The sequence below is a fragment of the Penicillium paradoxum genome (genome assembly GCF_028828445.1).
Source record: "Penicillium paradoxum strain IBT 22861 chromosome Unknown utg000003l_segment0_segment0, whole genome shotgun sequence".
Taxonomy (NCBI): domain Eukaryota; kingdom Fungi; phylum Ascomycota; class Eurotiomycetes; order Eurotiales; family Aspergillaceae; genus Penicillium; species Penicillium paradoxum.
In genome coordinates this window covers 4,577,716-4,600,968 of record NW_026643181.1, presented here as the reverse complement: position 1 = coordinate 4,600,968, position 23,253 = coordinate 4,577,716, and the positions used below count along the sequence as shown (strand labels likewise).

The 23,253-nt window shown below is 48.9% G+C and overlaps 8 protein-coding genes across 8 annotated transcripts; 3 read left to right on the top strand and 5 right to left on the bottom strand.

Annotated features, from left to right (window-relative positions):
• Positions 1-317: 317 nt before the first annotated feature.
• Positions 318-1,998, bottom strand: N7457_003542 (flavin-containing monooxygenase; the record flags this gene model as incomplete). The annotated part of the gene is made up of 2 exons (XM_057174587.1): positions 318-446; positions 514-1,998. The coding sequence occupies 2 exons, from the start codon at positions 1,996-1,998 to the stop codon at positions 318-320; spliced, it is 1,614 nt and encodes a 537-aa protein (XP_057034738.1).
• Positions 1,999-2,980: 982 nt separating this feature from the next.
• On the bottom strand, positions 2,981-5,084 carry N7457_003541 (uncharacterized protein; the record flags this gene model as incomplete). The annotated part of the gene is made up of 2 exons (XM_057174586.1): positions 2,981-3,929; positions 3,979-5,084. 2 exons carry the CDS (start codon positions 5,082-5,084, stop codon positions 2,981-2,983), a joined length of 2,055 nt encoding a protein of 684 aa, XP_057034737.1.
• A 1,960-nt stretch (positions 5,085-7,044) lies between these two features.
• On the top strand, positions 7,045-8,088 carry N7457_003540 (uncharacterized protein; the record flags this gene model as incomplete). Its single annotated transcript, XM_057174585.1, has 2 exons — positions 7,045-7,051; positions 7,109-8,088. 2 exons carry the CDS (start codon positions 7,045-7,047, stop codon positions 8,086-8,088), a joined length of 987 nt encoding a protein of 328 aa, XP_057034736.1.
• Positions 8,089-8,769: 681 nt separating this feature from the next.
• Positions 8,770-10,902, bottom strand: N7457_003539 (uncharacterized protein; the record flags this gene model as incomplete). The annotated part of the gene is made up of 2 exons (XM_057174584.1): positions 8,770-10,708; positions 10,757-10,902. The coding sequence occupies 2 exons, from the start codon at positions 10,900-10,902 to the stop codon at positions 8,770-8,772; spliced, it is 2,085 nt and encodes a 694-aa protein (XP_057034735.1).
• Positions 10,903-11,405: 503 nt separating this feature from the next.
• Positions 11,406-13,641, bottom strand: N7457_003538 (putative GARP complex subunit (Sac2); the record flags this gene model as incomplete). Its single annotated transcript, XM_057174583.1, has 5 exons — positions 11,406-11,444; positions 11,500-11,535; positions 11,584-12,368; positions 12,419-12,713; positions 12,766-13,641. 5 exons carry the CDS (start codon positions 13,639-13,641, stop codon positions 11,406-11,408), a joined length of 2,031 nt encoding a protein of 676 aa, XP_057034734.1.
• A 97-nt stretch (positions 13,642-13,738) lies between these two features.
• N7457_003537 (Eukaryotic translation initiation factor eIF-5A) lies at positions 13,739-14,732 on the top strand (the record flags this gene model as incomplete). Its single annotated transcript, XM_057174582.1, has 5 exons — positions 13,739-13,751; positions 13,799-13,983; positions 14,156-14,422; positions 14,476-14,608; positions 14,668-14,732. The coding sequence occupies 5 exons, from the start codon at positions 13,739-13,741 to the stop codon at positions 14,730-14,732; spliced, it is 663 nt and encodes a 220-aa protein (XP_057034733.1).
• Positions 14,733-15,343: 611 nt separating this feature from the next.
• Positions 15,344-17,463, top strand: N7457_003536 (TFIIB-type zinc finger domain-containing protein; the record flags this gene model as incomplete). Its single annotated transcript, XM_057174581.1, has 7 exons — positions 15,344-15,448; positions 15,555-15,645; positions 15,699-15,808; positions 15,868-16,124; positions 16,196-16,301; positions 16,359-16,497; positions 16,553-17,463. The coding sequence occupies 7 exons, from the start codon at positions 15,344-15,346 to the stop codon at positions 17,461-17,463; spliced, it is 1,719 nt and encodes a 572-aa protein (XP_057034732.1).
• A 1,800-nt stretch (positions 17,464-19,263) lies between these two features.
• Positions 19,264-22,026, bottom strand: N7457_003535 (uncharacterized protein; the record flags this gene model as incomplete). The annotated part of the gene is made up of 5 exons (XM_057174580.1): positions 19,264-19,351; positions 19,404-20,052; positions 20,707-21,531; positions 21,592-21,723; positions 21,777-22,026. The coding sequence occupies 5 exons, from the start codon at positions 22,024-22,026 to the stop codon at positions 19,264-19,266; spliced, it is 1,944 nt and encodes a 647-aa protein (XP_057034731.1).
• Positions 22,027-23,253: the final 1,227 nt, after the last annotated feature.

The window sequence follows — 23,253 nt, the reverse complement described above, 5'->3', positions numbered from 1 at the left end:
GTCTCTGATAATTCTAACCCCCTCCCAAAGTAAGGATATCTTCAGAAACCACGCGTCTGCTGCGTAACCCGATGCTCCATCAAATCAAGAGCGGGCAACTAGCCCAGTGAACTAGATGATCCAGAGCCCTCATTTTGCCCAAAAGGATATGATCCGGTATGATCGAGAGCACTGCAAGTAGAGACAGCCCATTGAACGAGAACGGGAAAAATGACCAGCGCAGGAAGATCTTACGAGAAAAAAATGGTTCTATCCCAATGCTACAAAGACCAGAAGTATTATGAGATCTGTATATTCGACATATATATATACAAGAATTAGGATAAATCGAACTCAACAAACCCTCCTTCACGAGATCGCTCCAGCTCTTTGTAATAATTCGGCACACCACCCAAGTAAATAAGAGGCTCGCGGATCTTCCCAGGAATATTCGTTCCCATATACCACTAGCAAGCAAACCGAGTTAGCAACAGAAACAATCCAAAACCCAAGCACCAAAAAAGAAAAACTTACCGAGTCCGTCTTGGGCAACAAAGAAGCATACGCAAACTTGCGAATCTGCTCACCCCACTGCTGCTCCTCCTCGCCCCGAGCCCCGATATGTTGCAGACCCGCTTTCCGCATGTGGTTCATCATCCCAATGATATAATCACCCTGGTACTCAGCACACGTCGGCCCATTGCACAGCGCTGTAGGCGCCTGAGGCCCATATGTGAAGAACATATTCGGGAACCCGGAGACCGCCATACCGAGATACGTCTTGGTGCCATTCTTCCACTTGCTGGAGAGTGGCTGGCCTCCCTTTCCGGTAATATCGATCTGCAGAAGCCCGCCAGTGACGGCATCGAAGCCCGTAGCGCAGACGATGTAGTCAAAGTCCCATTCTTTCTCTGTCGTGCGGATTCCGCGCTCGGTGACCTCGACGATGGGGGTGGATTTTGTGTCGACGAGGGAGACATTGGGCTGGTTGAAGATTTCGTAGAAGCCGTTTTCTAGGGAAACGCGCTTGCAGCCGAAACTGTGGGGTTGGTGTTCGGGGGCGAGGAGTTCGTGAAGGTTCGGGTCGTTGATGCGGGCTCGGACTTTCTGTTTCCAGAAATTGTAGGCTTCTTTGTTGGCGGCGTCGTCGAAGAGCATGTCTTGGTAGTTGGCGAGGTAGTAGTGGAAGTCGCCGTGGTCCCAGAGTTTCTGGTAGTGTTGTTTGCGTTGCTCGGGGGTGTCGTCGAATGTGGAGCGAGGGGTGAAGTTGAAGTTGAAGCCGGCGAAACTTTCGCGGCGGCCGGCGAATAGTTCGGGGTATTTCTCTCGGGGAACGTTTTGCTCTCCTTCTTTGTAGTTTACTTGGTACATTGGCAGGGCCAGGTTCGGGGTTCGTTGGAAGACCACGAATTCCTTCGCTACCTGGCTGAGCTCCTGGGAAAGCTGTAGACCTGTGGCGCCGGTGCCGATGACGGCGACCTTCTTGCCGCGCAGATCGGGCTCTTCCTTCGGCCAGAATGAGGGGTGGACCCATGTGCCCTTGAACTTGTCGATACCCTTCCAGTCAGGGGTGTGTCTCTTGGCTGAGAAGCCAGTGTTGAGCAGGAAGTATCGGGCGTAGAACTCTTTGCCGGACTTGCTTGTGATATGCCACATATTTGTTTGCTCATTAAACTCTGCCTTGGAGATGAATGTGTTGAATTCGGTGTCCTTTCTCAAATCCCATTTGTCTGCCACGTAGGAGAAGTACTCGCGCAGCTCCTGGCTACCAGGGAAGCGTTGCTTCCAGTTCCAATTCTTCCACAGCTCAGGATCGGAGAACTCATAGTGTGGCACAGTACTGTCGACTCGGGCACCGGGGTATCGATTCCAGTACCAAACACCACCAAAATCGGATGAAAAGTCAACGAGCTTCACCTTGTACCCATTGTCCCGAAGGTTTTTGAGTTGATAGACGCCGCCGAAGCCGGCGCCAACAATCAGCGCATCCAGGACCTCAACGTTTCCGATGGAGCCCATGGTGATATGTAGTAGGCGCTGATTGATAATGAGACAAAAGAGATAGTAAGTAGACCAAATAAGGAATGATCTGTTGAATGGGAGTGAATAGCCAGACGAGAGGTGGTTTATATATGAATCCGGCTCAGCATACAACGACGTAGAGGCGTCCTAACCTACCCCAGAAACCCAGTTCCCCGCAATAACATCCCCGAAGAGCATTATGGGACTCTGCGGGGGGATTACATCAGGCAATGCGATGATCATCAGCTCTAGATGTTTCACTAAGCAAAATCGGACTGGAATGCCATCCTTCGGACTTGGTTGTGGATCAGGTGGAGAGGCATCGGAAGCGTATCGGAAACAGGCATCGGGGCAGTTAGCTTTTCTTCGGAGTTTCGGACTCTGGATCGGCCATGTTGATTCCCCTTACATCACTTCGTACGGGATTGGAGGATAGATCATCTTCATAAGTACGGAGTACGGGGTATAGACCCGATACGGAGTAGTTGTATCACATATAGTAGATTGACAGCCAGTCAAAAACGGCTGTGCACTCCACCATCCGAATATCCTACCTACTTGAGTAGGAACGTAGGTAAGTACGGAGTGCATTGTACTTCTGTACAAAATATGGCTCTTGACGTTATGTACGCTTGACTAGAAGCGTGAACAATCTCCTGAGGTACACGGAGTACTCTGTATGTGATCGTCGAATTTAGCCTGCCTTGTCATGCCCGTCTCAAATGACGAATCGGGCCCCATCATTCAAATCGAATCAAGTCCGTGAAGCACTTAGAATTTCAAGAAGATTGGGAGGAGAGGTAATTTCCTTTTCTAGGGAATTCGATGGTACCTACTCCGTACATAGTGTCATTCTTAGTATACATTTCAGAGCTTCGCCTCTAGCTGCACCTGTAATATCTCAACAAGTTACATTTTGTCTCAAGTGCTCGGACATTAGGATATAGATCAATGTTAAAGTATCATGATCAACTAGATCTCACGTCCAGTCAAAGAGAGGCCCTCCCGAATCCATCTCCTGTCCGAAGAGTGGATCGGAAGGACTATGATTGAACAGCTGACTCCATATCGCATTATTCTCCTCGAGCCGAAGATCGCCATCTAGCCCCGAAAAGTGGAGTTCTTCCATGCCAAGGTCTCCATTTTCGGGGCAGGTGTCTCCCCGGGGAAGACTCTGTGGTGAAAGCTGGGACGGTTGGAGTGGCCAGCCTCCGCTGTGACACGCTTTCACGTCACCAAAGAGGCCCTCTGCGAGAGCTCTTTGTTGGTTCAGTCGACGCTCTCGTCGTCGTTTCACGTGTTCATCACATACATTGTGAAGTTCTCGCACAATACCGAGACTCCATCTTGCCATTGGATCTTTGCACTGGAACCGGTCCAATAATTTCTCGGCCAAGGCTATGGAATTGCTTAGAGGGAAGAGGTGATCCAGGTCTGCGAAGAATCCCGTCCCTAGCACAAGTGCTGCGTTCAGAATAGAATTGATGATATAAGGGAGCCGTTTGGGTATTGCTTCCTCGCGCAGGAATCCCTGCAGCAGATCGAGGGAAAGTACGGCGGAGTTCACAGAAGCATGGGCCAGCAGTGTGTCGGATTGTTGTGGCGATGAAGCGAAGAGATCATCAAGAGCACTCGATGATAGTCGGTTTGTATCTTGGGCCACATGTTTTTGAACCAAATCGATCAGATACGGGCGAGTCACCAGCATGATTGTCCAGTAGTATGCTTGTTTGAGATGGCAAAGTCCAATGTTTAATTGATTGTTTCCGTCTTTCGTGCTGATACGTTCCTCTAAAGGTATGCGATCAACCCGAAGACCCTCTCGAAAATGGGACGCCCATTCCCGATGATGTTGGCTGACATGCTCCAACGCGGTAGGAGAAACCTCCTGTTTACTGTAAATCTCCGAGAGAATCTTTTCGAAAATGCTGCACAGATCGGCGGAGGCGGAATATTCCTGCTGCGACATGGCGTTACGGGTCTCCGTGGTGGACGGCTGTTGTCCAAGGTGTGTGCTCAGGAAGAGATCCAACACGCGCAAAACCCTTCCATATCCGCTCGCGATGAGAGTTCTCCTCCGCCAAGAACAATGCTGAGATATCAGGCCGGTGGATACCTAGGGAGTGCGCAGTGCGGATGGCCACACCGAGATGCATGCTGGCCGCATTGGGACGTGCCGCGTTGAGCAGATACATGGCAATGAGGGAATAAATCTGCACAGTGGATATGTTCGCGGTTTCCAAAAACCGGGTTGACGCCAGGTAGCGCCCGTATGTGAAATATTCATCCGCCTGCGTGTCGCGATCCTCAGGCCCGCATTGGGCTCCGATGGCTAGCACTAGGAAGTTGATGCAACTGCTAGCGTCTGCAGGGGCGACCGACTCCAACCATGGAATAATCCCCGCCGTCAGTTCTTCATATCCGAAGAGATCAAACACGCAACTTGTGGCGCTTGTATACCATTTCAGACAGTAATGGGCATCAGTCGCAGAGGGGCGCTGGGGCTCCACACTCGCTTTGTTCCAGTTGACTGAGATAGTAGGGTCTTCATCAACCAGATCACTCTGTTGGGGCTCTTCGGTGAACTGGCATGGACCGATTGCGCAACAGACGATTTTTCGGATACACTGCAACATAGACAAATTTGCGGAGGGTCCGAGGAACATGTATGCACCCTGGCGATCGCGGATCAAACGAGATGTGAGAAACGTCGTGATACCCTTTGGACTCCCTAGCGATGAGGAAATCGACAAGTTTCTGGAGATTGTTGTAAGCGATGGAGAGCCCAATTGGGTGATTGGCGCCTGTGGCTGAGGAACCGAAAAGCCCGCGCCAGACGCGGAGATCGCACTCTCATGGTTTCTCGTCTCGCCGAGCTCTGAGATTACATCCAGACCATTGATTCTCGGTAGTTGAGCGAGACAGATGGACGAACGGCGTCGGCACTCGGCCTCGACTTTCCGTGTGCGACATCTGCCACAGGGCTGTAGACCATCGCATCGTTCTTTTCGTCGTCTGCAGGTCTCGCAGGCTTTCTGACGACGCGAATAGCCTGACTTTGATATTGAGGGGGGAGGTGACATTGATAAAGGCTTGTCATGCTTCACATCGTGGCATTATGGACTTTAAACCCCAGAACGGGAGCCCTTACCGGGGGAGAGAGTGCGGGGTTCTGATACGCGAGAATACACGTCCCATTGGGTCCTGTTTAGGAAGCCCTGCTTTGGGGCAAAAAAGATGAGATGTCCGCAGATCACAAGTATTCTATGTATCGAGTACAAGTGCATACGAGAAATTCAATAGACCTGGACTGAAATTAGGGGTGCAGTACCTACATGTAGGGACAAGATCGGTATGTACTCCGTACCTAGGTATTGTATATCCCCAAAATCGTAAATAATACAAATAATACCGAAACCTTGAACCATCGAGCCAAACTTAAATCCAGCATTGAGGAACATCATCGCTGCCTTTTGAGCTTCGAGGCGAAAGGAAAAATATTCATCACTCCTTTCTAATTCCATCTGTCCATTACCCTACCTACTAGGTAGGTATGATCATCCCCAACTGAAACAGCATCCACTCTTCGAACAGTTATGAATTAGGTACTCCGTACCTACTCCGTACTTATGCACAATGAGAGCGGTGGGCCCCCGCTTAAACGCCCCCTTTTTTTTTAGGAACATTAGGAGGTACCTATTCACGTTAACTCACAAATGGAACACATCATCCAAGTTTCTAGCGCTGGCATTGGGGTCAATGGAAACAAGAAGAAAGTCATGTACGGCGTAGACGTATACCTTCCAGGGTTATATATGGCCCCGGACCCGGGGATATAAGAGGATGACTGTGAGCCACATGACCCGCATAGAAACCTAACGTCCAGACCAATCACCGGCTAAGCATTCATCTCGATCTGCATCGTTGACGCCCTGGCTATGAGATAGGATATTTTTGGTCAAGCTAGCTCCCCCGGTACATGTCTAGCCGGGATAATTCAGAACGAGTCCACATTCTCTTCGTGATCGTCTTTTAGGACGGTCACGCGGACACTATCTTGCATTCCGGTACGGAGTACGGAGTACCTACCCTCCATACACGATCCACACCTCCTCTTCACGTCTTCACGATGTTGAGTACGGAGTAGTGGACAATTCTTTCACCTTGTCAATTCTCTGTATTGGCAATGTTCTTCCATCGCCAATATATCGGGTATCGTGACCATATTATTTTACCCGCATAGTTACCTCTCTAGCTGCGTGGGCGCTTTCCGATAGTAGGCATACAAGACTTGAAATCAACGAATCCTAAAGACTTAGCAGCTGCCTAAGACAGCTTAGACAATCTCCAGACCAATCTCAGGGTCATACATAGTCTAGCTTATCGCCAGCTAGTCCTAGGTCATGGTCCCAGCATCAAATGGGTGGAATCACAGTTTATATGAGCGACGAACCGGAGGTATATAACCGTTCCCTTCCGAAGAGCCATGATAGCATAGCTATTACAAAATTTTATCTACCACATATAATTCATGGCAATTGCTCTAGATACAGTAACTAGGTCATGAAACTGCCAACCTCGGGCCCCAGGACTATATTAACCTCAGTCACCCTGATCCTCATGGCCAGGTTGCTGCCTGGGACATCGGGGCTATGCAAGCCTACAAGGATCACAATGAGCCCTCAAATAGGTGGCAGATCTGGGTGTTGGAATATGAACCGCGCAGGATGTGGCGCAGCATGATTCGTGCGATGGTATCGATTGTACCTTTATATTTGAGCACGACGCGGAGGTCGGAGATTCTCCAGCGCGTAAATTTTGATTGGCAACTACGAACGTGGCTGGACTTGGGCTGTGTCGGAAGCATTTTGAGGAACAGTACATAGGTCGGCATGTCTTCACGGGCACAGGAAGATAAATCTGCCTTGTTTCATCTGCCCATAAAGCTGGGGGTGTTCGCCTCTCTCTTCTCCAAGATTCAACTTGCTGCTTCCTTAGCATTTTGAAATCATCATTCAACATTCGAAGAGCTATTTGGTTACAATGCCTGGTAAGTCTGTCTGGATAAAGTCCACTCATTGAGCGTATCGTTAACTCCCATATTCAGGAAGGGTCACTCTTGCAGAGGCTATGAAAAACTCTTCCCCCGGGACCTCTCCTAGCCCCAATCGAGCCCCGAAGCTCTCGGAAATGGTCACTCTTGACGATCGCATGGGATATTCTTCTATCGGGACTTCTCCTAACTCCAACCAAGCCCCAGAGCCCCCAGGAAGGGCCACTCCTGCAGAGGTTACGGGAACATCTTCTTTCGAATCCTCTCTCAAGAAACTTGATCTAAAGCCCAACCCGGCTCCAGAACTAGTGGACACCGAGACCAAGGTTGCGAGTCTAGTTGAAAAACTCGAGAACTTACCTACCAACCCGCCATCTCTCTATATTGATCTTGAAGGGGTCAATCTCTCAAGACATGGCAGCATTTCAATTTTACAAATGCACATCCATCCACTTGATGAAACCTATCTAGTCGACATACACACTCTCCAAGAGAAGGCTTTCTCGCAATCGGCTCCTCACAGTGACCAGACTCTGCGGGCTATATTGGAATCGCCGCACATTCCCAAGGTCTTTTTCGATGTTCGGAACGACTCGGACGCACTATTCAGTCATTTCCAAATCAACCTTGCTGGGATTATCGATCTTCAATTGATGGAACTGGCAACACGTTATTTCTCGAAGAGATACGTGAGCGGGCTTGCTAAATGCATCGATAGGGATGCTCCTCTCACGGCTCATGAGACACGGGCTTGGAAGGCGTCAAAAGAAAGAGGGTTGGATCTTTTTGATCCGAAGCGCGGTGGCAGTTATGAGGTTTTCAATACCCGTCCGCTTCCAGATGAGATCAGGGAATATTGCGAGCAAGACGTTCGGTTCTTGCCTAAGCTATTTGTTCAATACCAGAGGAAGATGTCCTCGTTCTGGAGCAAGAAGGTTATCACGGAGAGCAAGGATAGGGTGACACTCTCTCAAACAGCAACATACGACGGAAAGGGGAACCATCAGGCTCTAGGGCCGGCAGGTTGGTACTAGTTCTGCGGCTGCTACTATGGTCTTTTCTGGTTTGGCAGGCATCTTTGGCTTCGTGTGTTTTTGATTTCAAGGACGTATGTCGGATAATGCGAAATGATATGCATTGAACGGTCGTTGGATCCAGCCTCGGAGACAGCTTTCTTCACTAGTGTTTGGGCCGTAGTGTGGGATCAAAGCTTGATTCTGTTTCTTCGATCCCAAGATATTGCATCTTGAGTATTATCAAATTAAGACAGATATCTCCAATAGATCAGGTAATTGCAAGTAGCCACCAATATCTGTTCGATGATGCCTCAAGATCACTCGCTTTTATTAGCCTTTAGACCTCCACAGTTCGTATGTATTGGTGGCACATGCTGTCTTGACCCTATAGATCTTCAAATAGAGAGTACAAAATACATACTGCTCCTCAGCTTTTCTCGAGCAGTAGTCTCTATGAAATCTTGGTGGACTCTGGTGGATAGCGTGCATAGATGCTGTTGGGCTTTAACTATTACCTACCTACCTACTCTACATCTCTCTCTTCCCTTACGAAATGGCACGTCTTCCTATCTATGGACCCCATGAGAGAAATGGACAAGAGTAGAAGACCTAAGAGAAACCTCAAAACGGATATCTAATTCAGATTCCACATAAAAACCAAGATATGATTATTCGAATATACAAATCAAAAGCACATTTTCAAGGGTTTTCAGGGAACATGAAAGACGTCTCCATGCCCGGCCAATCCAGGGTAGCATCCATAAATCCAAACAACGGATCGTATGGAATAACCAGACCAAACAGAGCCGTCTCATGTTCCTGACCAGGTGTTGGAAACTCCATACCGTTTCCTAAGACCGAGGTTCTGCTCGGGAACATCCCAACAATAGCATCAAGCTCGAACCCGCCATTGGAGCCATCAGCGGGCGAAACAATCTCCGCTTGGAAAGCAGGGGTCATTGCATCGCCAGATGAAAGGTCTAATTTGCTTGCTTCGGCGAGTTTGCGGATGATGCTGGCTGGCTTCGAGACGCCAGAGTTGGTCGCGGAAATCTCGTCAAGACAGGCGAGTCCGGCTGCTAGGCGGGATATGTGTTCTTTGTGGTGGGCGTTTGCGAAGGCGTTGCGGACGTGGATGGTGCAGGCTACGTAAATGGCGTAGCTGAGGATGTAAGGTGCACCGTGGATACCGTAGGCGGATTTATAGGCGAGGGAGATGCTTGTGATGCTCTTTGCGGCTGAGGTGCAGCGGCCCCAGGATGAAGCTGAGGTTGCGAGGGATCGGAGGTGACCGTCAGAGATAAAGGGGCGATGGAGGAGAATAATTAGGGAATTGTAGATGCCGTGGAGGTTCATTACGTTGGGAGCTGGGTGAGGTTGTGGGGAGAGATCAGAACTTGACCATGGTTTGAAGTCTAGTTCTGCCGGGAGGTTTTTCTTCCAGGAATTGAGGGCGCTGTCAGCCAGCTGGAGACTGGTCGTTGCGGAGCTGGCAGACCGTACCCCGCCGACTGTGTAGAAATGATTGGTGATTTTGGTCATGATCCGTGATAAGAGACAGAGTTGCTTGAAAGTAGAGACGGAGTACATTGGGGTTAGTGAGGATGAGGTGTAGAGTTTTGAGTCTGGAGGTGGGATGAATAACTCGTGTTCTTCGAATGTATCGAGGAACTCCCGACTAACATGCGAGTCACGTAGGTTCATAGAGACAGGCCGGCCGAGGTAGAGACTCTGGATTTTGTCACAGACAAAAGCACCCCAGAAAACACGGCGACGAATCTCCACCTCTTCCGCGTCATCATTGGTCTCCTTGGGGTCGAGATGTAATCCTAGATCATATACCATGCGTAGGGCATAGCCGGTGTATAACCAGCCTTTCGAGGTATCGCCACGGGCATTGAATGTAGACCCAAGGAGTAAAAGACCAACTACTGTTGGAATGCTCGGACGAAATAGATGTGATTCCTGGGCTAGGAGTTCATCACAGCGGCGGAAGAATCGCCGACCCGCTGTAGCTGGATCCATTGGGTCATCCCGGACATCGATGCGCGAGGAAAATTTACTGGCACAGGCAAAGATAGCATTGAGTAGGAACCGGGAGCAGTTTGGCCCATCGCCTTTCGGTAGATCACGCATGATTGCGGGGCGATAGGTCAGAAGAAAAGTATGATGCTGCCGAGTCCAGTGTACATCCAATAGATGAAGAGCGAGCTCAGTAGGCACGCCGTCGACATCTGGAAGACGGAATAGAAGACGCTCATTTTGCCGTTGTAGAGCTGCATTGGCTATAAGCTTATTTTTCATGTGCTCGCGGTTCAGCAATTGGGCCGAAGGCACTGTAAGTGATGACTCGCTCTTGGTTGGATCATGTAGGGCGGATGAAGGGCCATAGCTGTTTGTCTGACCCGCCTCATCTACAGAGATAAAAGGTGCAACGTTCAATTCTTCATCTGAGAAGGAGGCTAGACTATCAAGGCTTTGCCGGCGATTGGAGTTGGGCGAAACCTGGGGGTGGAGTTCCAGACCTTCAGTCACCGTTGGGCCCGGGGTAGTGCCCTCTTCACTTCTCAATTTCGCGATAAAAGATCTAAGATCTGCATTTTCTTGCTGGAGACGGTCTACTTGAGCGCGAGTCGGCCTACATTGGTCATTAGCCGAATATCCGATATGCAGGGAATACTCCTACCTCTGCCGTGGCGTCTCCACCCGATAAATACATTCCCGGCCTTGGGTCTCGCAGGCCGAACAGCGAGGCCTCGTCGTGTCACATCGAATTTTTCGAGATCGACAAGTTAGACATGCCTTAGCGAGGGATTTGGGGAGCCTGGTCATGGCCGAGTTGTGTTGAGGAGGGAAAAAATGTGGGGTCGGAATATAGCCGCACGAGATCGGCATTAGATGTACGACATACTGGCTGTATACGGCAGTCTATCAAGACTCGAGAACTGCTTAGGGGATGCTGCTATACTTTACTGATACTCTAATACATGCTTTGCTAGCACGCGTAGCTAGGCATATCCAAGAATATTAAAGTACTTGGTGCTGTTTTTCAGTTGAGTCATATGTCAAGAGCTAACAAAGCAAAAAGGAGTTATGAAATGCTCAGTATCCTATGTTGTATACAACAAAGAAGAACGCAATATGTGCATTCGCAGGGGTTCGACTAGGGACTCCCTACATGGCATTCGAAAATTTCGAGAGCATCCTATCGATTCGGCGACTTGAACATACTAGAGCCTTCCAATTAAAATCTTTATATTCAAGAAGATATCTAAAATGCACTATGTTGATATTCCACAGGGAATCTGCATTTGCCCGTTTTATGCAATCGCTTTCTACCGCTTGGTGCTATTCTTGAGCATCTCGTCCAAATGCTGCAGGCCAAGTCAGTTGCAAATTCTTGGATAGAGACACAATCCTCGCGCTTACCTGTTTCTGCTCAACTGCTAATTTGCCTTGGGTATCCTGTTTCCAATTAGCGAGTGTTTCCCAAACATACAGAAAGCAACATACACTAATGATGGTTAAAATCAATGAATAATTGTTGAAGAGGAACCGCTCTCTTCGCTTTGCGTCCGTGCCATTGCGGCTCAGTTTGGCCAACAGAGAATCAAATTCGGCAGTCAGACGGGCCAGACTATTGGATACCGGCTCATCATCACCGGCGTCACTGCTGAGAACAAGGATTCCATGTAAAAGCTGCCCAAATCTCTGTGTCAAGAAGTGTGGTGCCGAAGATTGCTTCAGGTCGTCTCCACCTGCAATCGAAAGAGCAGACATAGCGCTGCGCCCAGTGTTAGACCCAACACGCTTGAGTGAATCGCCGTGATGATCCATGATGACCTGGAAGCGTGGCCAAAGTTGCATGTTGACTCCGTTGACATACGAGTCGGCTACTGGCACCTTACGGCGCTGGAACTCGAAAGCTGAATGTTGGTTTAGGCGAACACACATTAGGACTCCTAGAGAGTCCGTGGTGTGCTCGATCAGCCTTTTGGTTTGGTTCTGACCAAGAGTGAAGACTTGTCCAAAGATTTCCACGGCATCGCGAGAAATTTGGTGGAACGTCTTTGGAGAGAAGAATTCGGTCAGGAAAGAGTATTCGGCGCACACATTGTCCACTAATGCGAGATTGAAGTTTCGGAAGGGCACTTCGATTCCATGATAGGTGTTGTCCTCTTCAGCTAAATATGAAGACAGAGCTTGGAGGTTGCCAGTTCGGAGAATATCGATTCGTCTACCGAGAGAGAAAGGATCATGCGCAGCAGAGCCAGCTCGGCCGCCAGGAATCATGTTCCCTGGTATAGTCAGTAAGCAGATGGTAATAACGAGAGGCAGAAGCTCTCACCTGATCGATGTGAGGACGGATCACCTCCGAGAACCTCGTTTCGGTCAGGAGGGTAAACCTTGACCTTATCAAGTGCTTGAAGGTAGCGTGTGAAATGAGATGTGTAATACCAGCGCATTGTGTTGATGTACGCCTGTGAGATTTCTCCAGCCAGCTTTGGGTGGGCCTTTGAGAGATAGCTGTATAAATCCTTATACTTCACTAGTCGCTGTTGTTGGATGATCTGCGAATTGATGTTCGGGGATCGCATGGCACGGATTTGTGACACCAAATAGTCTCTAATCCTTTGTATCGCCTCCAAAAATGTCAGTGTAAGCCTAGATATTTGTGAAGGTTTGAGTACTGACTTTGTCCTTCACATCGCTCAAAAGTGGCCGTACATCCTCAACAGCCTTGAAGCCATTGGAAGAAGCAGCGGCTTTGGCTTCGATATTTGCGCTCCGAGAATCGATCTCATTCAGCGCGCGCACCCAATTTTCATCAATCGGACCTTCGACAATTGTCCGCACGGCCTTGGGGGATATGCTGATCTCCTCCACAGCAGGCCCCAACAGTCGTTCCACGTTGCGCCTGTTCTCTAGCATCGCGTTCAATTGTGTTGAGCGAGATTGTAAAGTTTCGATCTCCGCCGATACGGCGCCCAGTTCATTCTGGAAATCATTCAAGTACAGCTCGACGGATTTGGACACCTCATCACAGCCAGTGATTGATGTGTGTAACTCCTGGAATTTATCGCGTTCCTGTTCAAATTGCTGTACAGTTTGTGCATTTACGTCGCTTTCGCAGGTCTTTTTTCGTGGTGTTGGGTCCTCCTTTTCCAGAAAGTCCTCCAGGCTCAACCCATCAAAACGAATGGCTTCCACCAATTGCGCTGGCCGTTCCAGCGCCGACGATAGCTGCGGTACATTCTTATCTGTTTGGATTTGTTTTCCAATGATTCCGTTTAAGACTTCTAGTGGATCGGGGACATTGGCAGGTCGAGGTCGTTGAATGCTCGCCTGCTTCAATGGAGAGCCATTGGTGGTTCGTGTTCCTGGAAGAGAGGTTGTAGAGTCGTTTGGAGTCGCCAGAAGGGAGGTCGATGAGGTTCTAGATATCACACCAGGGCGGCTATTATATGGGCTGGGAGATAACTGGGAGGATGATCGTCGTGGTAGAGGAGAAAGGTTGCGATTATTGGCTCCGGAGGGAGTGGACTGGCCTGAAATGCGGTCGCGCCACATTGTGCAAAAGGATGAACAGCATGGGAATCTAGTCAAAAGCCGGAGAGTGCAGTAGTATACCCGGAAGAAAGCCCCCAAGTACCTGACTCGGCAAGTAATGGTGCTCACGGGTTGCTTTCAGGACACTCGGACACTCCTATACACTAAACCCAACAAGGTGGACGACTCTCCTCGGCCAATCAGCGGGCAGCGAGCGACCCCGCCACAGCGTCGCCGCCCACGATAGATTTTAGTCGTTTGATTTTCTCTCTCCTCTTCTCTTCTTTTTTCCCCTCCCCAAATTCTTACAAAACCCCCCCTCTCTTAACCCCTCTAAATCTATTCACCATGTCTGCCGAGGAGGTATGTGATTTCTTTTGCAAATTCGAGCACTTCCAATGGCTGTCTTGCGCTGGACGTCTGTCTCAGCCCCGCATGCGGCTCCCCTCTCTTCTCTTCTCGAGGGCACGAGGCCATATCGGACTCTAACCCCGCCTCAGTGGCTTTCAAGCGCTTCAAACTAACAAGACTATAGCACGATGTCACTTTCGATTCGGCTGATGCCGGAGCTTCGCTCACCTACCCCATGCAGTGTTCCGCTCTGCGCAAGAACGGCCACGTTGTGATCAAGAACCGTCCCTGCAAGATCATTGACATGTCTACCTCCAAGACTGGCAAGCACGGTCACGCCAAGGTTCACCTTGTCGCTACCGATATCTTCACCGGCAAGAAGCTCGAGGATCTTTCTCCCTCCACCCACAACATGGATGTCCCCAACGTCACCCGCAAGGAGTACCAGCTCGTGAGTGTCTCTCAAAGCAATCAGCACTAGATTATGTGGCTGACCAGCAATAGCTCGATATCACCGAGGATGGCTTCATGTCCCTCATGACCGATGCCGGTGACACCAAGGATGATGTCAAGGTTCCCGACAACGAGGTTGGTGAGAAGATTAACCAGATGTTCCTCACCGAGGAGAAGGACTGCAGTAAGTTACAACAACGTTTCAAGGACCTAGAGAATCCATCACTGATATGCTGTCATCAGACATCGTCGTCCTCACTGCCATGGGCGAGGAGGCCGCTATGGAGTGCAAGGAGGCTCCCAAATAAATTTAATACCTGGATTTATTACCTGTTATGCCAACCTTTATGTTCCACATGGGCTCAAAGCCTCCCAAAAAATTCATCTATTATGGCTCAACGGATGATACGATTCCTTGAACGATTATGCCCATTGCTTCAAGATCTGTTCACCCTATAACCTTGGATGTGGGCTGGACCGAGAATTGCTTTGGTTGGCATGATATGTGTTGTCCGAACAGTTCTGAGTCTCAGCATCTCATGATAGTGTGACGAATGAATAAATACTAAATCTTGCTCGATCGATTGAGTTCCTAATGGTAGTTTGGTAAAAAGAAAGTGGTTTTCTATATAGATCTACCGGAGTAATCCTTACTCCACGAAGGAACCCTCAAATTACTTGATCTAAGATTCACTAGAACCCCAGATAATAAATCAAACCCAGGTCGATATAAAGGAGGGAAAAAAGCCCTTTAAAACATTTGCAATCTAATCGCGTGAGATAGTCAATCAAAGCCCACGCATAGCGGGACAGGGTGGAGCGACAAAACCGGCGGTCACTGGAATGGAAGGCAGAAAAAAGTCCCGCCATCTGGATATACCAACTCTTCCTTGTCAAAGCATGAACAAATCCCTTGGGGATGGACTACGTTACCCGAGGGGTCTGCGGTCAAGAGGGATGCCGTGAGACGCGATATTATCTTGACAATGGTCTTTGGTATTGTCGGCGCGGTCACTTGCAAGCGGTATGCATGACGTCTACCTTCCAACCTTATTCTATCGCCAGATCGCAAGGCAGCGAAAAAAAAATCATACAGTTGCAAGGCTAATCTGAGTGTATGACATGCACAGGGTGTCCAAGTTGCAGAGGATGCCGACGATTTTGGAAATCTAGGCAAAACACATCGCCTGAAAAAAGTAATCAAGGAGAAGACCAGCAAAAGTATGTAATTGATAGTCTGAAAATCTTTCTTTTCGCTAACTTCATCCAAAAAGCACTTCGTGGGCGTCCAGCATACACGCTTTTCTTGCAAATTTATCAATTGATCCTATGGAAACAATGTCATGCATTGGTTCATAAACTAGGTTTCCCGGAAGAACTTGAGGTATGTATGCATGTTGCTCTATATGATCAAGGATAAACGCTCAATATATCCTACTTTAGATTGTTGTGCGCGATCTCTGGGCTCTGCGACTCCAGGACTTCACCACGAAGGTCACTAATATCGCTGAAGACGAGGATGACGATACTGAACCTGAGCTGTTCAGCTCACAACCTACAGCAAACCATGAATCCCGGGATATGGGATTCAAACCGAACTCAGCCTATGTCGAATGGCCCCGGCTGATTGATTCCATTGCCTTATGTTATCTTGCTGCATTTTTGATGCGGGTCCCTGTCTGCGTCAATGATTTCTATGAGTATGTATAATGTTCCCTATATGCAAGCTAGACCTCTAGGTTCTATGAGGACTCATACTCATATTATATAGCATGGTTATACAGCAGGATATCCCCTACGCCCGAGTCTTGGCCACTGTTCCTCGGGAAATGAGGGAAAGACTTCCGCAAGAATTAACGGGAATCCTCGAAGTTAATGTGAGTAACGTTTCGCTATGATCTTAATTGGATGCAGTTGAACTAATCTTGACAAAGAAACTGCCCAAGCCCGAGCATGTTCACCGTAGTGTTAAGGCAATCCTGCTGTTCTATCAGCGTCGATTTGGATTGGAACTTCCCTCTTTGAATTGGCCTATCATTCTTTTCCGGCATATCAAAAGACTGGCTTTACCAAGTATGTGAAACATCCGCTTTCTAATTATCAATTCTGTTTGACTAACAGGCTGCAGTTGAAATATATGATGCAACTAAGACTTTGCAAGAGCTTCTTGGTTTCACATTCCAGTATCCAGCAGACGACGACCGTCAGAAAAAGCAGTTTCTCCCCGACGTACAATTAATGGCGCTCGTCGTCATTGCTACGAAATTACTTTTCCCATTTGATGATTTGAAAAGGTACCCAACCACAGCTAAAGAGCCTGCCACGCAGATCATGGACTGGACTCTCTGGGTACGCGCTCAGAGCCATTTCGATGGTGATTCGCGTGTCACGGGAGATATTGGAAAAGCAGCAGCCATTCGTGTCACAGACAAGGATGTTTTGACCATGACCTCCGCGCAGTTGGACAGTTACATGGACTGGTACGAAAGCAGTTGGCTGGATACCTCTAAAGCCCCCAGTCGCATTGCCGAAATGTTCCCCATCAGTCGAACAGAACACAATACTCAGTCAATACCTAATGTTGCTCCGGCTCCGGCTTCTGCTTCTGCTTCTGCACCAGCCCCTGTTCCCCCTGGTACGACACAGGAAAAGCTCGATGTTTTATTGAAAACGGTCATGCAAGATCTCAGAGCCAGAAGGGTAATCCCCGAGGACGAAGAAGCCGAAGAAAAACGCCCTGGCGAGTGGTATCGCCGGTATCGCTGGGAATCGCATCTCTCTGGCCCCGCACGAGCTTTCTACGAGGCAGCAGCCAAGCTTGCTGCGGTCCCTTTGAAAACACTTGTCCGTGCTGTGACACATGTCGAGTTTAAGATTGCGAAGCAAGACGAAGAGCGACAAAACAGAGAGTTTTTCGCGAGCCAAGGTCGGGAGGGGATGGGCAGTGACGAAAGTGATGTTGACAACACTTATGGAATGGGCGATTTTGAAGAGGACATGGATGAGCCGGCATTTGAAGATATGATCGATGATGATTAAATGTCTAATTCAAAGATGTCGTCAACCATCTAAGCCGTGGTCGATCAATAGGTCTGGTGTGGCATATGCATGGCGTTGGGGCTCTGGAATCATCCATTATTGGCGTTCACCTTTATGCCAATCAGTTATTTATCTACATACTCCTTATAGTGCAAGTAGTTATTTCCCTTGCGAGAAAAGCATCTTTCCTTGTAATAAGGTCGTTTTATGCAAAGGCAATTTCAATATCGAATGGGTTGTTGTTATGTAGCATGCAATACAATACTGAGGGTATGTACACTCCATTTATTTTTAGTAGAAGACGTAGGATACCTGACGTAGGGTGATTCGCTGCCAAGTTCTCATTGGTTGGGTCACCCGGGGTTGATTACGTAACCACGGACAAATCCGGGCAGCAACTAGGGCTTAGGGTACCCCGATCGGTCCACCTTTGCTAAGCGAGCGAAATCCTCAAATTGACAATCGACTGCTCCGCCTGGAACACAGCGACCGACAGCCGACACCAACGAAAACTCGCAACCAGTACGTCCCATACACCCTGCTTAACAGCGTCTATGCATCGCTATGGAGTCCCTGAGCTAACGTCTGCTTTTTCCGCGCCGTTTTAGTGCAGATGTAGGTCTTCCTGAACCCTCAAATGACATCGCGAACCACAATCCCGATCACCGCCAACACGACCCAAAACAATGGAGGAATGAACCTGGACTAATACGGTGCGATGTAGTTTCGTCAAGACCCTGACGGGTAAGACCATTACCCTCGATGTCGAGTCGAGCGACACCATCGACAACGTCAAGACCAAGATCCAGGATAAGGAGGGCATTCCCCCTGACCAACAGCGTCTGATCTTCGCCGGCAAGCAGCTCGAGGATGGCCGCACCCTGAGCGACTACAACATCCAGAAGGTATGGAACGACTTTCCATCTTTGATGATTTGGACCTGAAGTGGGGGCATTATGGTATCTCGGGTGGATCGGCTTTTCGACATGTTCTTTGTTCAGAGACACCCTTACCCGCGCCGGATACGCAAGAGGAGGAATTATCGCTTCGTGTTATGGTCTATGGTCTACGAAGTGATGGAGCAACGGCTAACATGCGATATCAACTTGTTATAGGAGTCCACCCTTCACCTTGTCCTGCGTCTCCGTGGTGGTATCATTGAGCCTTCCCTCAAGGCCCTTGCCTCCAAGTTCAACTGCGACAAGGCCATCTGCCGCAAGTGCTACGTACGTTGAATTCCGCCTTTTCCGTCTTCGCCCGATCCTCGTCATGAGACTGCCCTGCGTGGCAAGACCATCCATTACGTCAACACATATACTAACTCGCACTTTACAGGCTCGTCTTCCTCCCCGTGCCACCAACTGCCGCAAGAAGAAGTGCGGACACACCAACCAGCTCCGCCCCAAGAAGAAGCTCAAATAGACGACTCGCTCCTCGGTCTTGTGCTCGGTGTGCTGTGGTGCAGATTCCAGAGCTGGGGAATGGCTGGACTGCTACATGGAGAGGTTTACAAATGGCGTTAGATATGATGATAAAATCAATGCAGCCACAGTCATACTTTTTCTAGTTGGCTCCTCTTCACGACCAAATTGCACTCCATGAATGAAATGTGTAAAATTCAAAAAGTCGAATTGTTCCACGCCTCCAATTCCATCCGCGATAAACACTGAGTACAATACATGCATGCATTCAAGAACACGACTAGAAATCTCGAGCTGCGAAGCTTGCTGCCGGAGCAAGAATAACGGATTGACCAGTATTCCAGATGAGCCTGGCAAGTAATGCGGGTTCATCCCCCACTTATGCCCTGAACATCATCCCCCGCTTGTCGCTATCCTTGTCATCATCGGGCTTGTCCTTGTTCTTCTTTGAGACCGGGCTCGCGTGACTAGTAGATAAATCAGTTTCAAGATCAATTCCCACACAAGGACATAACTTACGCAAAGAAAAGCACCTTGATAGCAATAGCCAGTCCTGCATGCAGCACAACAACCAAGATCAAAAGAATCTTGCTAGCCTTGGCATCGGTAGCGTTCAAAACCGGGTACAAGTTCCGCAGAAGGAAAAAGACCGTCCAAGCAAACCCAACACCAACAAGCGCCCAGTTAAGCGCATTCAGTGGACTCCAGCTAACCAGTGCAACGCCAATCCAGACCAGATTCGAGTATCCGTACAGAGACCAGCACTCAATAAGGTCAGCCGTGGAGCTGCCGAACCAGCGCAGCGCACCCCACAGTGCAATTGGCAGAATACCAGTGTAACCGTAGACCAGACCAGCCGCGCCCGACAGCAGGGTAAAATCATACTCGAAGTGCTTGTCGTCGTTGTTCGACAGCCATTGCGAGATTGTGCCTGTCAAAAACAGGATCACAACCACCGTAGTCGCGATCCAAACCGGTCCGTACAGGTCTGCGTTGCCCTCCAGCACATCGAGGAAGTTGGTGCGCGGGTACAAAGTAGCCACACAACGGCGGAAGACCTCGTTCGTGTCGACGTCGAAAAATCGCTCGTAGTAGTGGATTGACCACCAGGTGTGCTTGCTCGGCGTGCCGCCAGGGGATCGATCACGACGACGCGACGGCCCGCCGCCTAGGAACGGAGCGGAGTCGCCTTGGATTTTCGCGCTTCTTTGATCATTTTCAAAATCTGCAGTGTTTTTTTATTAGAGAGCTAGGTTGGAGCCAATATGCTCTAGTCACTCACTGGAGGGGTGGAATTCGAGGTCTTCTTGCAGGTCAGTGTGCCCGAGGTCGCCCTGTAGGTGTGTCAGATGAGATCATGCGTTAATCAACCATGTGCTCTTACATCGGCATCCACGTCTACTACGACATCGTAGCCTCGGTTCGCCATGCTGGTTGATTTTGGAGGAAGCTGTTGGAAGGAGAGTTGTTAAGTGTACACATCAGCTTCCGCGGATAAAGCCACTGTTCAAGCCACAATTGTGGGTACCACTCCCCGGGTGTCACGCACGAGCGTCGACTACAAATATGATTGCTATAGCACTGGTTGTGTGTTCAATGCTAAATCCTTTAGGTAGTCGTAATAGCCAGATTAAGCAGTAGTAGTATTATTAATTTTGATTCTTGTTATTTTGGCTTTTGGTGTTTTCGTTATCATACATATACAATACCACCAGGCATCAAGAATACGTAGGTACCTTAGTGCGTTGTACACATTTGGTCTGGAATCAGATCCAGTTTTTAACTGCCCTTTGAACCCGGCCGAAATAATACCAGATTGAACTGTCAAGACCTTTCTTGCGGATGTAGAAAGATGCAGCGGCAACCAAGATCGCCAACGCCACAGAGCCCATGGTGCGACGGTGGCTCCACAAGAAATCGAGAGCTTGTTTCTTGCGCTCTTCGTTTCGAACATGCTGAGCTTGTTTCTCAAAGAGGTACATTGCATCTTCGACGTTGTACTTCTGGTGTGGATCTCGTGACGTTTTGAGCACACTGCACCAGGGAATGCTTTTCCACACTCCAAGCGGCAGAGACTCTGGCGGGTGATCCTCGAAGAGCTGTGTTGCGTGTAGGATGTGTCCGTCCAAGTCAAGCGGGCATGGTAGTTTGGAAAGCATGAAATGAAGCATCTCGGGCTCATCTTCTGGTACTTCAAGTAATTCTTTCTTTCTAGATAAAATCATCGCTGCAAAGAGATAGATCGCAACCACAGGCTCTCGGGCCAAGAGAAAGTCGAAAAGCCTGGCAATGCTGCTGTACTCTTGGATGTCATGGGCGTAGAGTGTAAGTGTGGCTGCGAGAGCGAAAAACGGTTGGATATGGCCAAGGTGTCGTCGTAGTTGGGGATCTGTCGTTTCGATGATTGCAGGTATGAGGTGTAGATGCTTCACAGCTGGGGAAAGAGATGGAAGCATATAGTCTCTTATGCGGAAAAGAGATATCTGTGCCACTGCCGGCATGGCTTTCTTTTCGCCTAATACCAAGAGGAGAACCTGAACGATGTCATGATATCCTTGAAAATAACAGAGCATAGGGTACTCCCTCAGGACTTGAGTGATCAGATTGGATAATTGCTGTTTCTTTTTCAACATCTCCTCCTCGGAGGCTAGGCTCGATCAGTATCCAGAATCACATACATCGTTCACAGGAGTGACTGGCAGCGTACCTTTTGGGTAGTAAACAAACGATCGGTTAACGTCAAGTTCCACCTGGTCTTCATCTGCATGCTGTGGATTTTCGATACCCGGGATCGTATCGATCTGTCGTAATTGCTCGTCGCAGCGTAATAAAACAGGCCCTGTGATACCGGTCATTCGAGCCCACTTTCCTCAAACCATTAAGCCAACTTACATGCTATCTGTCGGAGTCCATCGTTGAGCAAGCCTCCTTCCGATGTTGCGTGAACGGCTAATGCTTCCACATCGTGCGATGCACATGCCTTGCGAATGGCTTCTGCCTTTTCCGCTTGTGCACTTGTAATCTGTTGCAGCCTCAAAGATGAGGTCGACTCCTCGGTATCTTTGGATAAACCAACAGATCCCTCCAAGACAGACCCAACCTCAGAGCTGGGGACGATTGGTTCTCGTGCGCAAGCTTCCATCCTTTATTCGCCAGGGGGTGCAGCGTATTCCAAAGCTGGTTGACCACTCCACCAGTAATCATACACAATATGAAACAAGACTTCAAGCTTGATTTCTTCTAGGTGGGTAACTCCAGCTTGGAGGCCAATATTCACGTTGTGCTTTTTAGATCGAGTCCAGCAGCATTGGTTAATCGGATCGGATATAGATCGAATTGATCCCTTTCGCCCGACAACGAAATGATCTGTCCAAAGCAACGGCTCGACACCAATCCGTGAGAGAATCAACTGACCCCTGAGAATTTAAGATGATCCTGAACCCAAACTGATGATTCTTTAGGCACATACACTCAGGCATGAATGTCTGAAGTCGAAGGCGGGCACCGGAAGTCCCACTTGGTGGCCTTAGGCATCTATCGGCAGCCGCGAGATGTTTTCGCCGATAACAACATTCGCCCTGTGCTGCGGTTAGGCACGCTCCCGCTGAGTATTGGTGGCTTTGTCGTATTCTTTGCGATATATCGGACACATCCAGCTGCGTTTTGTGCTGTGCGCCCTTGAAGTCCACTGTTTCCGGGGTTGAAATCGTGCACTGACAGTGCCGAGTGTCTAGCTTGGGGATTGGCTTGCTATCTGGGTTACTTCCCGGTGATAGTATTGACTCTGTGATAAAGGCTTGCTTCCTGGAGCTTGACATTCAATGGAGCTAGTGGCAAATATTTGCCTGTGTTGCCAAATTACTCCTGCTGTACAGGGTTCGAGCAAGCTGTAAGGGTTGTGTGATATTGGCCTGTCATACTTGGAGAATATTTGTTAACAAAGCTTATAGGGCTTGACTGGGATCCCTGTACTCAACTGCTTCTCGGGAACTGCCTGTATCATCTGCAAATTTGGCTTGTGCATCAAATATCATCTCACGGCGAGTATCTTATCTGGCAGTCGATGTATTGACCCATTTAAGATATCTGAACCTTTGAAGTACCTAGGTATGAAGAGAAGCGGATCTTGCAAATCTCAAATGCCGTGGTTCTGCTTCTTGGATACCAGAAGATACAGGAACTCGAGTGAGATCGAAAAGCCTAGGGCTTGCTCCGCCTCAGGCCATCTATTGACCGACTCATGATATTGCCCTTCTTTCTTTCTTCTCTTCCATATTTTCCTTATTTACTCCGTTCTCTCCTACTTCTTCCTTCCATCTGACTTTTTGTTCTCTCAAGCTTTTTCATATCTTCGAACGCGTCTTACGTC